Source organism: Phasianus colchicus, chromosome 9 (assembly GCF_987193195.1).
Source record: "Phasianus colchicus chromosome 9, bPhaCol1.hap1.1, whole genome shotgun sequence".
In the NCBI taxonomy this organism is placed as follows: domain Eukaryota; kingdom Metazoa; phylum Chordata; class Aves; order Galliformes; family Phasianidae; genus Phasianus; species Phasianus colchicus.
In genome coordinates this window covers 30,910,363-30,923,463 of record NC_143444.1, presented here as the reverse complement: position 1 = coordinate 30,923,463, position 13,101 = coordinate 30,910,363, and the positions used below count along the sequence as shown (strand labels likewise).

At 41.3% G+C, this 13,101-nt stretch overlaps 1 protein-coding gene across 2 annotated transcripts in view; it reads left to right on the top strand.

Annotated features, from left to right (window-relative positions):
* Positions 1–13,101, top strand: part of JAK1 (Janus kinase 1) — a 57,338-nt gene that overhangs the window by 32,790 nt on the left and 11,447 nt on the right. For both annotated transcript variants that reach the window (XM_031603838.2, XM_031603829.2), the window contains exons 4-12: positions 195–318; positions 4,783–4,936; positions 6,482–6,645; positions 7,409–7,751; positions 7,871–8,044; positions 8,775–8,932; positions 9,646–9,769; positions 10,573–10,759; positions 12,636–12,742. In XM_031603838.2, coding sequence (XP_031459698.1) covers positions 195–318; positions 4,783–4,936; positions 6,482–6,645; positions 7,409–7,751; positions 7,871–8,044; positions 8,775–8,932; positions 9,646–9,769; positions 10,573–10,759; positions 12,636–12,742 — 1,535 coding nt within the window. The remainder of the gene's footprint in view (positions 1–194; positions 319–4,782; positions 4,937–6,481; positions 6,646–7,408; positions 7,752–7,870; positions 8,045–8,774; positions 8,933–9,645; positions 9,770–10,572; positions 10,760–12,635; positions 12,743–13,101) is intronic.

The window sequence follows — 13,101 nt, the reverse complement described above, 5'->3', positions numbered from 1 at the left end:
TGGAGTCAACCAGTACACAGTTTGCATCCTCCCTTTAGCCATGTCTTTCTCATGCTTGTTTTAAGCTCATCCTAGTGTCAGTTTCTTTGTGTGGTATAGGTTGCATGATAGATGGTTGCCTAATGCATTTGTATTTTCGTCCATGTATCTGGTAGCCTTGTGAACTGACATGCTTCCTTACTTTCCTCTGACAGCTATATCTCCTCTGTGCCATAATCTCTTTGCATTGTTTGATGAGAACAGAAGGCTCTGGTATGCACCAAACCAGGTCTTTAAGATAGATGAAAAGACATCGCATCGACTCTATTATCGAATGAGGTAAGTGCAAAACATCTGAAAAATGACCATGGGTTTTTCTTAACAATACGTAGTTGCTCTTACTCATACTACTGAGCTCACTGAAGAAGCTGAAAAGCAAAACCAAAAGCGACAGCTTGTCCTTCACACCACAGATAAAAAATTAATGGGAAAAGCTTAAAAAGTCTCCTGATTTTTTTTTTTCCATCTCAGTGATACTACCTTGAAAACACACCAGAAGTTGAAAACCACAAGAACTTATATTCATGAAGCTGTAGGTGACTGAAGTGAGGAAAAAAGAAAAAAAAAAAGGCTCAGAAATGTTGTTTTATCATGTTTTGTATGTTTCTGTTTCCATTTGAAGGACTCATAACGAACTGAACTCCTGCTGAAGTCAGTGGGAATTTTGCTATTAACGTGAAAGGAGAAAGCAACGTGCTGTCACTTTTGATATTCTCCTGTAGGGCTGTAGGGGAATCCATGTCGCCTAACTGGGGGTGGCAGTTATTAGACTGCAGAAAGCACCAGAAAATCCAAACCCTTTTTGATGGGATCTTTGTCCTTTATGCGTGCCATCAGGTTGAACTGCAGGAGTTAATCTTGAAGTATAGCACATACTTTGCTGAGATGTGTGGGGCAGGGTGGGCATTCTAGTCCTCATCCACTGGCAAGTGAAAGCAGCAGTATGACAGCTGTTGAATGAAGCTGTTGAAGGCTGTACATCCAAGCTGTTCTCTAGGCTTGTTGGAGGATACCAACCCTTTTCCTTATGCAGAGAGCTTTGTAATCATGATCTTTTAACTTTGAGGTATTCCTCTGCTGATTGCAATCTGTGCTAGGACAGAATTGTTGTTATTGTTGGATGAATTGTTACAGGGAAAAATTACCCACAGTTGACAAAAAGGTCTTTGCATTTCAAATAATGATGGTACTGATACCTATATTAAAAGAGGAAAAGGATACTAATTGTCTTTTCCTTGTCTGTACCGCTGTCTATTTAGCAGCATTAATGACTCAGTCTCAGTTTATCTTGGATTTAAACAGCTGTGATTAAGTTTGGCAGATAAACAGCGCACAATAATGGGGTTGAGTGACTCACAAGAAAGCTGGGAGGACTCTGATGCCCTCTTACAGAGCATTAAGTGCCCTTTCTTGCTTTAAGAGCAGCCAGATTAACAGTATACTGATAATAAAAAAGATTCTTGGTTCGATCTGGGCCTGGGATGTTTTCCCTGATACGAAAATTTTTGATGCAGTCTGCTTTGCTCTGCAAAAGAAAAAATATATATTTTTATCCTGTGATTAGGAACTCGATGCTTTGGATAACTTCATTCTTAAATAAATGGTTTCTGCTCTGTGTTGGCATGCTTCTGCTTCAAGTAGGAAGGAATACTCGCCCCAGGTCCTTGCACTGGCACTGCAACTCTTACAGCCCTATCAGATGTTAACGACAGGGGCAGAATTGCTTGACACTGAACTTCATTTTCTGGATCTTTTTAGTTTTTGATTCTAAATTAACACGGAGTGAAGCCATGGAAAATGCATTTGTAGTTATGGTGGTTTGTTTTTTTTAAGCTCTGGAGTTGGGATTTGAAGTTTGGCAGGGAATTCTCTTTTGTCTGATGTACTTTATGCATGAAAACGGGCAAACTTTGGGCCAATAATTTGTATTAAAAGTAATTTCATATGCTTTTAGAAAGAGATTATATAAATGAAGGTGCTAAAATCTAAGCATTCCAGTCTCCCCAGCAGTGCTGTAGTGCATTGGTGAAATGGGGGTTTTCCTTTCTTTCCTTTATGATCATTGTGTGCCTTGGCTTGGGCACCTGAGCAGGGTAGGGCTGGGCACTGAAGAACAGCACAGGATTGTGAAACTCCTCTATTATTATTATTATAATATTGTTTATTCGGAGCAGAATTCCTTTTGAGAAAGGGATACAGCTTGGGATTTTTTAATAGTGTATCAGATTGTGTGGAGTCATTCAGAGACAAATCAGTTTTATGTGGACAGCCTCATTGCTGAAATGTCATTACGCTGATAGATCTGATGTAGCCAAGTTCTATGAATATTATATCTCTGAAATGAAGGTATGTGACTCAGCGGTTTGAAATGCTTTTAGATGTTAGATTTCTCTTCCACTGCTGAAAGCTTGATGTTTGGTTTCTGATGGTGTGGACTTCCCACCCTGCCCTCCCCATTAATCCATGCCCACTGATACGCTTCTCATTTTGTTTTAAAAGGACTTTGCTTTTTCACTACAATCTTTGCTACAAGCCCCATATTTCTTTCACTTGCATCAAGTGAAAAAGGAGTCTACAACAAAAGAAACCACAGTATTTTGTAACATCCTGCCTCATTAGCACACAGGCTGATGGAGGAGTTTAACCATCTCATAGCTGGACACTGTTTAAGCCAGTGGTAGCAGCATTGCTTGGCGTGCCAAAGGGACCTGAGGCAGATGTTTTTGGAAATGTGGGAAAGAAGAGCCCTCACAGTCACTAGAGGAAAAAGAGAAGAGCATCCCTTGGTCAGACTGAATGAATCTTGGATCTCCTTTCCAGGTCTTCTGCAGAACCTCTGAACTTGGAAGCTCGTGCTCCCATTTCTGGTTGTGAAAGTGGAATAAAGTCCTCTCTACCACAAGCCCATCATTTTGTTCAAGGCAGAGACTCTCCTGCTTTGTTTATGTGATTCCACAAACAATGGGGAAATTTTTATTGCAACTTATAAATGTTGTCTTAATTAAGACATTTAATAGTAAAGGAACAAGTTATCCACTAAGTTATAAACAATACACGTAACCTTGCCCATAATTATTTTCAGGAAATACCAAAAGAATTTGAATTATTAATTATCTTCCACCTTATAATGGAGCATGTGAAAACAAACTTAATTTCCTGGAGGCAGAGATTTTTCTTTGCTTTGCTTTTTGTGCTTGGACCAAAGGATTTCTGCAGTGCCTTGCTGTCCTCGTTGGGAGTTTTTGGCATAGTTGTGTATGGGTGTTCCTGCCCATGCTATATATATATGTATGCTTTTTTTAATGGGACTTATAAGAAAGAAAGAAAGGACAAAAACACAATACAGTGTCTTTAATCTATAATGCTTCCTTTGTTTGGTCACTCAAGTTTCCCTGTGATTTTGTTAATCACGCATTTAGGCAGACTTTGAAAGCTTTAGCAGCTCAGTTGTCAGGAGGTAGTGGTAAAATTATATGAAGCTGGCTGTGGTCACTGCATCAGGAATCAGAGGAGGGTTGTTAAGATGCTCAGAGGGCTGGAGCACCTCTGCTATGAAGAAATCTTGAGGGAACTGGGCTTGAAGGCTGCAGGGAGACCTCATTGTGGCCTTCCAGTACTTGAAGGGAGCGTAGAAACAGGAGGGGAACGGCTGTTTGTGAGGGTGGATAGGGATAGGACAAGGGGAATGGCTTTAAACTGAGACAGGGGAGGTTTAGGTTGGATATGAGGAGGAAGTTTTTCACTCAGAGGATGGTGAGGCACTGTTCACAGGTTGCCCAAGGAGGCTGTGGATGCCCCATCCCTGCAGGCATCCAAGGCCAGGCTGGATGTGGCTCTGGGCAGCCTGGGCTGCTGGTTGGTGACCTGCACACAGCAGGGGGTTGGAACTGGGTGAGCTTTGTGCTCCTTTGCAACCCAGGCCGTTCTAGGATTCTATGAATGTCTCCTTTTCACCTCCCATTGTATTAGTAAGTCCTCCTGCACTGCTTGTTCTGATTACTGCCGAGTACTTTTCTGGAGTGAGAATGGCCTATTCTTACTGAAATCCTTCCTACTTAGAGCTGAGTAATCTGCTCTGCTCTGCCCTTCTAATTGTAAGTACGTCAGCATCGTGCGCAGGGCATGAACTCTCTTAAAGCACATTGATTCAAACCAGATTTAACTAAAGTTCACTTGATTTAATGTCTTAACAGAACCCAGAGAAAAACAGATTTCTGAGGTAATTCAGGCAAAGATTTTTCAACAGCCTCTAACAGAGGCTTGATCTCAACAATTTCATTAATTTGCAGCAGATGCCAACTCTTTTAGTGGGTTTTTAATTGAATAGATTTGTGTGCAGATATGAGTAAAAAGCTTGTTTGCAATACACGTAGAAGATTGACCGTGTAACTTAAAAGCTGGATGATTGGAGTCAGTTGCTTTTTCACCATCTTCATCCCGGCCAAAGGGAAGCAGAAATCCCAGTGCATGGCTGCTTCCAGCTGCAGCCCAAAGGGAAGCGCTCAGTGTCCACAGAGGAGGAGGTTTGAAGCCCTGTTAATCCTTCAGCTGAGCCATTTATCTTGGAATGCAAACACCAAACAGTGCTCAGTAGAGGCATATTGACTTCACTGAAGCAGAAGAGTGAAGGGTTTTGATGTGTACGTGATCTTCTGAAGGTTTAAAATAGGTATCCAATGTAAATAGAGGATTTTCCCACAAATGTTTTATTTTTTTTAAGTTCATCCTTCTTTTTCTTGTAAGATACTACTTCACAAACTGGCATGGAACTAGTGAAAACGAACCTTCAGTGTGGAGGCATACCCCAAAGAAGTCAAAGAACTCTTACGACAAGAAGCTGGTGCCAGAAGGAACCCCAATCCTGGATGCAAGCTCACTGGAATACATCTTTGCACAGGTAGGGAGTTGCATGCAGGGGGTTGTGCAGTTCCACCCACCTGAAAGCTATTTGATCCAGTAGGTGTTCTCTGCTTAAAAAAACCTGTTTTCCAACTGTAATATATGTTTAAGCTTACCTGTTGGTGATGGTGAGGGTTTACTTCCACATTGTGGAGAAATTTGCTATGTGAAGAACAGTCTAACCCTATGTGCAACACATAAAGAAACTGCCTTACAGTCCAAGAAGGGCTAGTTTTTTTTACAGCACACTTTCTTTAATATTAACTATTTTTTTAATAGAAATGCTATCATTTCCTTTGTGAAAAATTTGCTCAGAATGACTGTGACATCTCTAGTGACACCTATAGTGAGTGACATCTATAGTCGGACAGATGAACAGTAGCATTACTAAATCTATGACACTGTGTCTGTTTAATGAGTCTATTTTACTGTGTGATGTTAAAAAATTGACTCATAATGCCACTGCCACACAGCCTGCCTACGTGCAGTTCTTCTCTCCTGCTGTGCCTCCCAATTGCTGGCAGCGTGCTGCGTGCTGCTCATTCCAAACACATGGGGTTCCCATATCAGAAAGCTGTGCTCCCCATCAAAACAAAGGTTATGTACACACCAGTGGTTTTGCAAATCAGGCACTGTGGTTTCGACGATGGGAAGTGGAAGATTGAAGTTGATGAAGGCTTGTGAAATGAGCAAATTAAATGCACTGGAGAAAAACATGATTGCAGTTAGTTCTGAGTACAGCAGCTACGGAGTTTTCAGACTTTGAAATACTGTTGTGTCCTTCAGAAGTGAGATGGCATGGAGCTGCTCCAGCAAACACTCGTTTTTCTGTTGTGAATCCACAGTATGAGTGAGGTAATGAATATTTCCAGACAATATTGTATCAGGCTGAGTGTTACTTTTGGTCACCACGTCTTTTAAAAAAGACAAATAGGAAAGTATTCATGTTAGTACAAGGCACAGAGATATCTGTGTGCTTTGATGACCATGTATGTTTCTGACTCTTAAAGCTTTGAGCTGTGACTTGAAGAATGAGTGCATGGAGTTCATAGGATCAGGTGATGAAGGGAAGGGAAGGTAAAACAGGGAGGGAAAGTATTCGTTGCATACAGAAAAAATATTATGATGGTGCTACAAGGGTGTGCTTTAGTTAATTTAAAAAGGAAAAGTGAATTTCATTATAAAGGAAAGGGGGGTTGGAAGGGTTTCTGGGCAGTGCAGGTGTTCTGCCTGGGAGTCTACACGCTTTCTTGGTGGAAAGTCTAAGTGCTGTGGATGAGAGGAGATGATGTGTGGTGATTCCACCCGTTCCACAAACCATAATTGTAAAGCACTTCTGTAAGGCATAAATGTTGATCTTTCTCAAATTGGCAGCTTTGTGGAGTGACTTGCCTACACTGACTGGTCTAAGAGAAGATGGCATCTCTTGCACAATCCTGCCCCTTCTGGTCTCCACTTTCAGTTTTGTTGTGCCATTGGTTGTTAGTATGACGAATGTCAGATGAAGTAACTTTTTTTTTTCTTCTTTTTGCTTCCTCTTAAGGGTCAGTATGACTTAGTGAAGGGACTGGCACCAATCCGTGACCCTAAAAATGATCAAGAAGTTCATGAAATTGAAAATGAGTGTCTGGGAATGGCTGTGCTTGCAATCTCTCACTATGCTATCAAGAAAAATGTGAAGCTGCCAGAGCTGCCCAAAGATATCAGGTAAGTTGGGATAACACTGCGTCCAAGTCTGGAGCCCCCAGTACAAGAAAGACAGGGAGCTGTTGGAGAGGGTCCAGAGGAGGGCCACAAAGATGATCAGGGGACTGGAGCACCTCCCTATGAAGACAGGCTGAGGGAGCTGGGCTTGTTCAGCCTGGAGAAAAGAAGGCTGCGGGGTGAGCTCATTGCAGCCTTCAGTACCTAAAGGGAGCCTACAGACAGGAGGGGAATCAACTCTTTGAAAGGGTGAGAGACGGCAGGACAAGGGAAAATGGTTTATAGTTGAGGGAACGGAGATTTAGGTTGGATGTCGGGGGAAATTCTTTACAGAGAGAGTGGTGAGGTGCTGGAACAGCTGCCCAGAGAGGCTGTGGATGCCCCGTCCATCCCTGGAGGTGTTCAAGGCCAGATTGGATGAGGCCCTGGGCAGTCTGGTCTAGCATTAGGTGGGATGGTTGGTGGCCCTGTGTGTGGCAGGCGGTTGGAGATTCATGATCCTTGAGGTCCCTTCCAACCCTGGCCATTCTGTGATTCTGTGAACACTGTTGGATATGCTGCATTTGGCTTCCAAAAGGGATCTTAAGCATTTTACTTTCCAGTGTGTGACTGTGCAGGGATTAGAAGCTCCAAGACACCAAGTGCACAGTGCTTTGCTGCATCCTGTACTCTGTAAATTACTTTCAAAATGTAAGCAATTAGCACGTTTTAGAATTACAAACTTAGGAAACAACATATTAACGCCTAGCATTGTTTTTCCTTCTAGTTATAAACATTATATTCCTGAAACTTTGAACAAGACTATCAGGCAGAGGAATTTCTTAACCAGGATTCGGATAAATAACGTTTTCAAGCATTTCCTTAAAGAGTTCAACAATAAAACCATTTGTGACAGCAGTGTGTCTCCACGCGATCTGAAAGTTAAATACTTATCAACAATGGAGACTTTGACTAAATATTATGGAGCAGAAATTTTTGAGACTTCATCTCTGCTTATTTCATCTGAGAGTGAAATAAATAGATTTAATTGTGGAGACGGTGAGATCATTCCACTATATGAAGTCATCGTGACAGGAAACAATGGAATTCAGTGGAGGCTCAAGCCAAATGTGAGTATCCCTGGAATTTGAAGGTTACTTTGGGGGGGCATAACAACTGCTAAAAAATGATTTTCAGACACTGTCAGATTGCTTTTATTAATATACTTTTGTCCCAAATGTGTTTGCAGTCTGTACAGACTGAGAAAGAGAAGAAGAAAAAATCTGATGGCAAAATCAAAAAGGATGAAGATAGATACAAAACCCGAGATTTGTGGAACAATTTTTCCTATTTTCCTGAAATCACTCACATTGTCATCAAGGAGTCTACGGTTAGCATTAACAAGCAGGATAACAAAAAAATGGTAAGAACCAAACCTGGATAGTTTTCCCTCCTGTGGGTGGCTTTGGTGACGTGGTGTTATTGGGCAAGAGGTGCCAACCTCTCTGGGGAACATTTTCTAATGAGACTCTTGAATAACAGTTCAATATGTTGTCTTCATCACTGTACAAATGCAAAAGCACTGCTTGGAAGGGTAGCAACTTGATGAGGATGGTTATTTCTCTCCATTTGTTACTGCATGCCACCAGTATTTATCAGTTCCCCAAGCTTTTGGTGACCTCCTTAGCTACATTTCTCAACCTGTGACCTTCCCACGTGCAGCTTGGATTACCAGAAGCAGATTGAAGATGAGCTCAGTAAGGATGGCAGAGGAACCCTTGGAGAGAGAGGAAGGAAAGTGAGTTCATAGGTACCCAATTTTAGTGTCCTGACTGCTTGGGTTGTCCCTAGGCTTCACATCCCATCCTACATGACTGCCCTTGTCTTGAATTAGTGTGGCTTCACAAAGATTAGCACAAGAGCTTGCATTACAGATCTGAACAGGACTCGTGTTCTCATAGGAGAATGAAAGTTTCTAGCCAGTAATAAGTGAGGAGAGTAGAGAATGGTCACTGTTGGCCTCCTGAATGATTTTCTGTCATATGTTTCTGCACAATTTTGTACCCACTGTGAAAAAAACTGCTGGATATTGAAACCTTCCTGCAGTGCTTTAACAGAACTGTATTCTTGACTAAAATATCTTTCTCTTGTAGGAATTAAAACTGTCCTCACATGATGAAGCTCTGTCATTTGCGTCATTAGTAGATGGATACTTCAGACTTACAGCAGATGCCCACCATTATCTCTGCACAGATGTGGCTCCTCCACTGATAGAACACAACATAAAAAATGGTTGCCATGGACCCATTTGGTTAGTGAACTTGTTTATTTTACCCACTTGAATAATTAGTCTTCTAATTCTGCTGCATATTGAATACACTGAGGAAGTCTGACATTTGATAGGTTCCTGTAGTGACCAGAATTAGTTACCAAAAGGCTGTAAGACAACTTTTGTTACTCCTAATTCCATGAAAAAAAATCACCAGTTGTCTCCTCGTCAGCTTACTTATCTATAAAGCCAGTGCTTCCTCATGCAGGAGTACTTTGAGACTTATTTCACTAATCGTCACTGGAGCAGGCAGGAATATTTTAGGCAACCAAACATAATCTTTCTTTACACTGGCCCTAGGAGTAAGTGGATGGATGTGCAATGCTTATGTTTATTTTTTTTACTGAAGGAATTATTCTCCTTTCTGTCCACCTTCTTGGCTTTTATATTTTTAGATGCAGCATATAGAAACTAGAAGAGAATTTGCATATGCACTGTGGTGGAAGCAGAATTTCCCCACTGAGCATGCAATATATCTTTCCTTCTTTGTTCTCATGTAAAAAAAAAAATAAAAATGTGAGAGTGTGTAATGCACTCAAATTACATTTTAATAATAGTGTAAATATTTTTGAGTTGTGGGTGTTTGATTTCATTCTAAATATAGGATTACTCTCCTGTGTATTTACTAATAGGTTATGGATGCAACTGCTCTGCTCTTTTAATGGTTTTCCTCCCTTTCACATTGACTCTTTCAGCACTGAATATGCCATCAACAAACTGCGACAGGAAGGGAATGAAGCAGGAATGTATGTGCTGAGGTGGAGCTGCACAAACTTTAACCACATCCTCATGACAGTGACTTGTTTTGAAGGCCCAGAGGTACGTCAGGTGTGGCATTCCCAGTAGTGATCTAGTAGTGAGTGAAGACTGGTGCTTCCCCATCATCCATATTGCTATGTTTGCATTCTGTAGGGAATCTCTCTTAGCTTTTCCTGACAGCAGATGCAGCAAATGGAGGACATTTGTACTCAGAGCTTTGTTTTCCCCAGGCTTTTGTGCTCTCTCTGAAAATATCATTTATTACAGCCAGAGCACTTCCTTTCATAGCAATAAGACTACGTGAACTTGCAAGCAAATTCAGCTTTGTCAACTCATCTGCTGGGAAAACAGCAGACAGAATTTGCTGCTGCACCTTACCTAATGCTCCTTGAGCGTGGATTTAGTTCTGTGAACATAATTACAGTAACACCAAGTAACCAATACAAAAGTCATCCTACCCCAGTACCTCTGTGTGAACTGCAGGATCTGAAGCACAGCCTGAAATCTTGTTCCTTTGTTAGACAGCCCAAGCTGCAAAAGGCATTCTTGCTGTTTTTAAGTTGAGATTTTGAAACCATGCTCCAGATTTGACAATTCTTAACCAAATAAAATTTGGACTTGTTAGAGGTTTGCATCTTCATGTTGCTCTTCTTCCACTCCTTCTGGGGACTGAAGGCTACAGGAATTGTGGAGCCTTCTCCTGCACTGTTGGAATTTTACAGGAACCCAGCACAGGAGCAAATGATTAACTGGTCCTGGATGTGAATTCAAAGGCTTTATAAATTTATTCACTCCTACAGATGTTCTTTCACTTCAATGATCAGTATTTTGCTTGTGTTTCCCCCTCCCTTCTCTAATCACAGATGATAAATAGTTCAGTCCAGTACAAGAACTTCCAGATTGAGGTGAAGAAAGGCGGGTACTTCCTACATGGCTCAAACAGATCTTTTGCATCCTTAAAAGAGCTGATGGATCACCTGAAAGGACAAATCCTTCGCACAGACAACATCAGCTTTACACTGAAGAGGTGCTGCCAACCAAAGCCAAGAGGTAGCCTCTGTCCTTTAAGAGAAATAAGAAGCTTCAGCAATAGGAAGCATTCTTAGTGTCTTCTCTTACATGTGTTCTTGTGTGAAGCTCTTTTATATTACTTATTGCTTCTCTGTAGAGAGGGAGCTTTGTCCAAAAGCAAAAAACAAGCACTGTGAACAAGGCTTTAGGGGTTTCCCTTTAATGCCACAAGGTCAGCACAGGATGTTCATGGGCTGGCGTTTATCAAGAGCATTGTTTGTATGAACTTTCTAATGACAGTGGTTCCCCTTTTGCAGCTTCAAAACTGGCCCCTGCAGTATCGATGGCAGAGGCTCAGCTCTAGATTTGTTTAAAACCAAAATGTCACAGCTGACTCTGAGTCATGGGCTGCAGTGCTGTGTCAAAGTGAGGCCCTTATAAGGTTCTTCCTTTTCTCCACTAAGTCACGTATGCCTGGCCATGTGGCCCGAGTTCCAGCTAAGGAGGCTTGTGGCCTGCAGTGTGTTGTGTGGCAGCCTTGGGTTTGAGCTTGCTTGTTATAACAGTGATGTGCTGTTTACTTTATTAATGTTCACAAAGCACTGAGGAAGATTTAAACTGGAGCTGTTATTGAGCAGAGCACTTCTACATCAGTTGGATTTATCTGTGAGATCAAAGTTTAGATGATGAATGTGCATTCGTTCAACTACTACTGCCAACACTTACCAGAACTGTTTGCTGTAAGGTGCAATTGTCTTGCAGCTGTATGTTATATGAAAGAGGAAACAGTGGGCATCGTTGGGTCGATCAGATAATGGTTTCCTGTTAGAATGAGGGGAGTAACTGAGTTGCATTAATTACCTGCTTGTTTAGGTCTTAGAGCAGAGTACTCTGTGTTGTCCACACTTCTGAAGAACACTGGTAATTGTGTGAGGCATGGAGAGATTAAACTTTTTGACCTGCTGATTAGACTGTGACAGCTGTATTTGGAATACTTAGAACAGTTCAGGGAGTTTTCTGCCCACCTCAGTGTTTTGGTAGCACATTGTGTTTCCTGTAGTCAGGACAGTGGCACCTCTGAACTTCAGTGGGACCACCCAGGGTATTATCCTAGCTGTTCCATATTCTGTCTCCTCTCTGACTGTTTTTTCTTTTTCTTTTGGAATCTCACAAATATATTTCTCACAAGTATGAAAACTGTGCTTTGAATATACAGTCTGGTACTGTTTGCTTTCTGAGTCCTGATGCAGATATATTCTCCCAGTAACAGGAGAGCCAGATGTACACAGACATTTAAAGTCATTATATTGTAATAAATAATGTCAGCTACCAAAACAGGAAGACAAAATTATTAATTAATGAATTGTCTAGATCTATCCGTGCTTCTCCCTAACCAGAAGCTGTGCAGGGAAGCAGCAGCAGGCTTTTGAATCTTTTCCTTCTGTTCATTTCCTATTCCCTAATTTAAGTCTTATGCTTTGAACATAGATGTTAGTGTCTCCCTAAGCACTTTAAAGAAACTTTCAAGGAGGTGAAGAAAGAGGCTCCAGCAATCTCATCCCCATCTGCACACCGAAAGGGGCCACACTTGGAGGCAAAGTGGAGGATGTGTGTTATTTTACCCAACCTGTGGCAGTAACAGGGCCTTATATACAGTATCCAGTGCTCTGGATAATGTATATAAGATTATATATATATAATATAAAATATATAGCTCTATTTTGGTGAATTCTCTGTGGAACGATGAGCAGAAGATACCTGTCCAGGAGTTAAATCAGTTTCTTCCTTTCTTCCTTCTCATTTGGAAATTTACTTTGCAGCATGCATGTACAGAAATGTAGCTGATTGAGAAAGGTGAATGTACGGAGTTATCTTTGTGAAGTCTTCAAGAATATTTTCTCTCCTCACCTTCCAGAAATCTCCAACTTGCTGGTTGCAACCAAGAAGGCTCAGGAATGTCAGCCTGCTTATCATCTAGGGCAGCTCAGCTTCCATCGAATCCGCAAAGAAGAAATAATGCAGGTAGGTGTTTGTGTCTTGAAATCCACCCAGTGTGGCAGCCCTCCATGCTCAGGTTATATAAAATCACCTCATTCTGGCTGGTTGGATATTGCACAAATGGATATTGGAGCAATTTTCTAATGGATTTGGAATGAGCTGCTCGTAATTTTATTTTTAAAGAATGATGGAAATCTTAGGAGCTGTTCTTGCGACCTGGATTGTACCATAGAATATACCTGTATCTCTTGAAGCCTGACCTACTGGAGAAACAAGCAGCTTTTCCTACAGGGAAATAAAGTATTCAAAGGATTTGAAGAGTCTTGGCATTCAAATCTTGTTTTCCAAACTGATAGAGCACACTGCCAAATTTTCTGATTAGT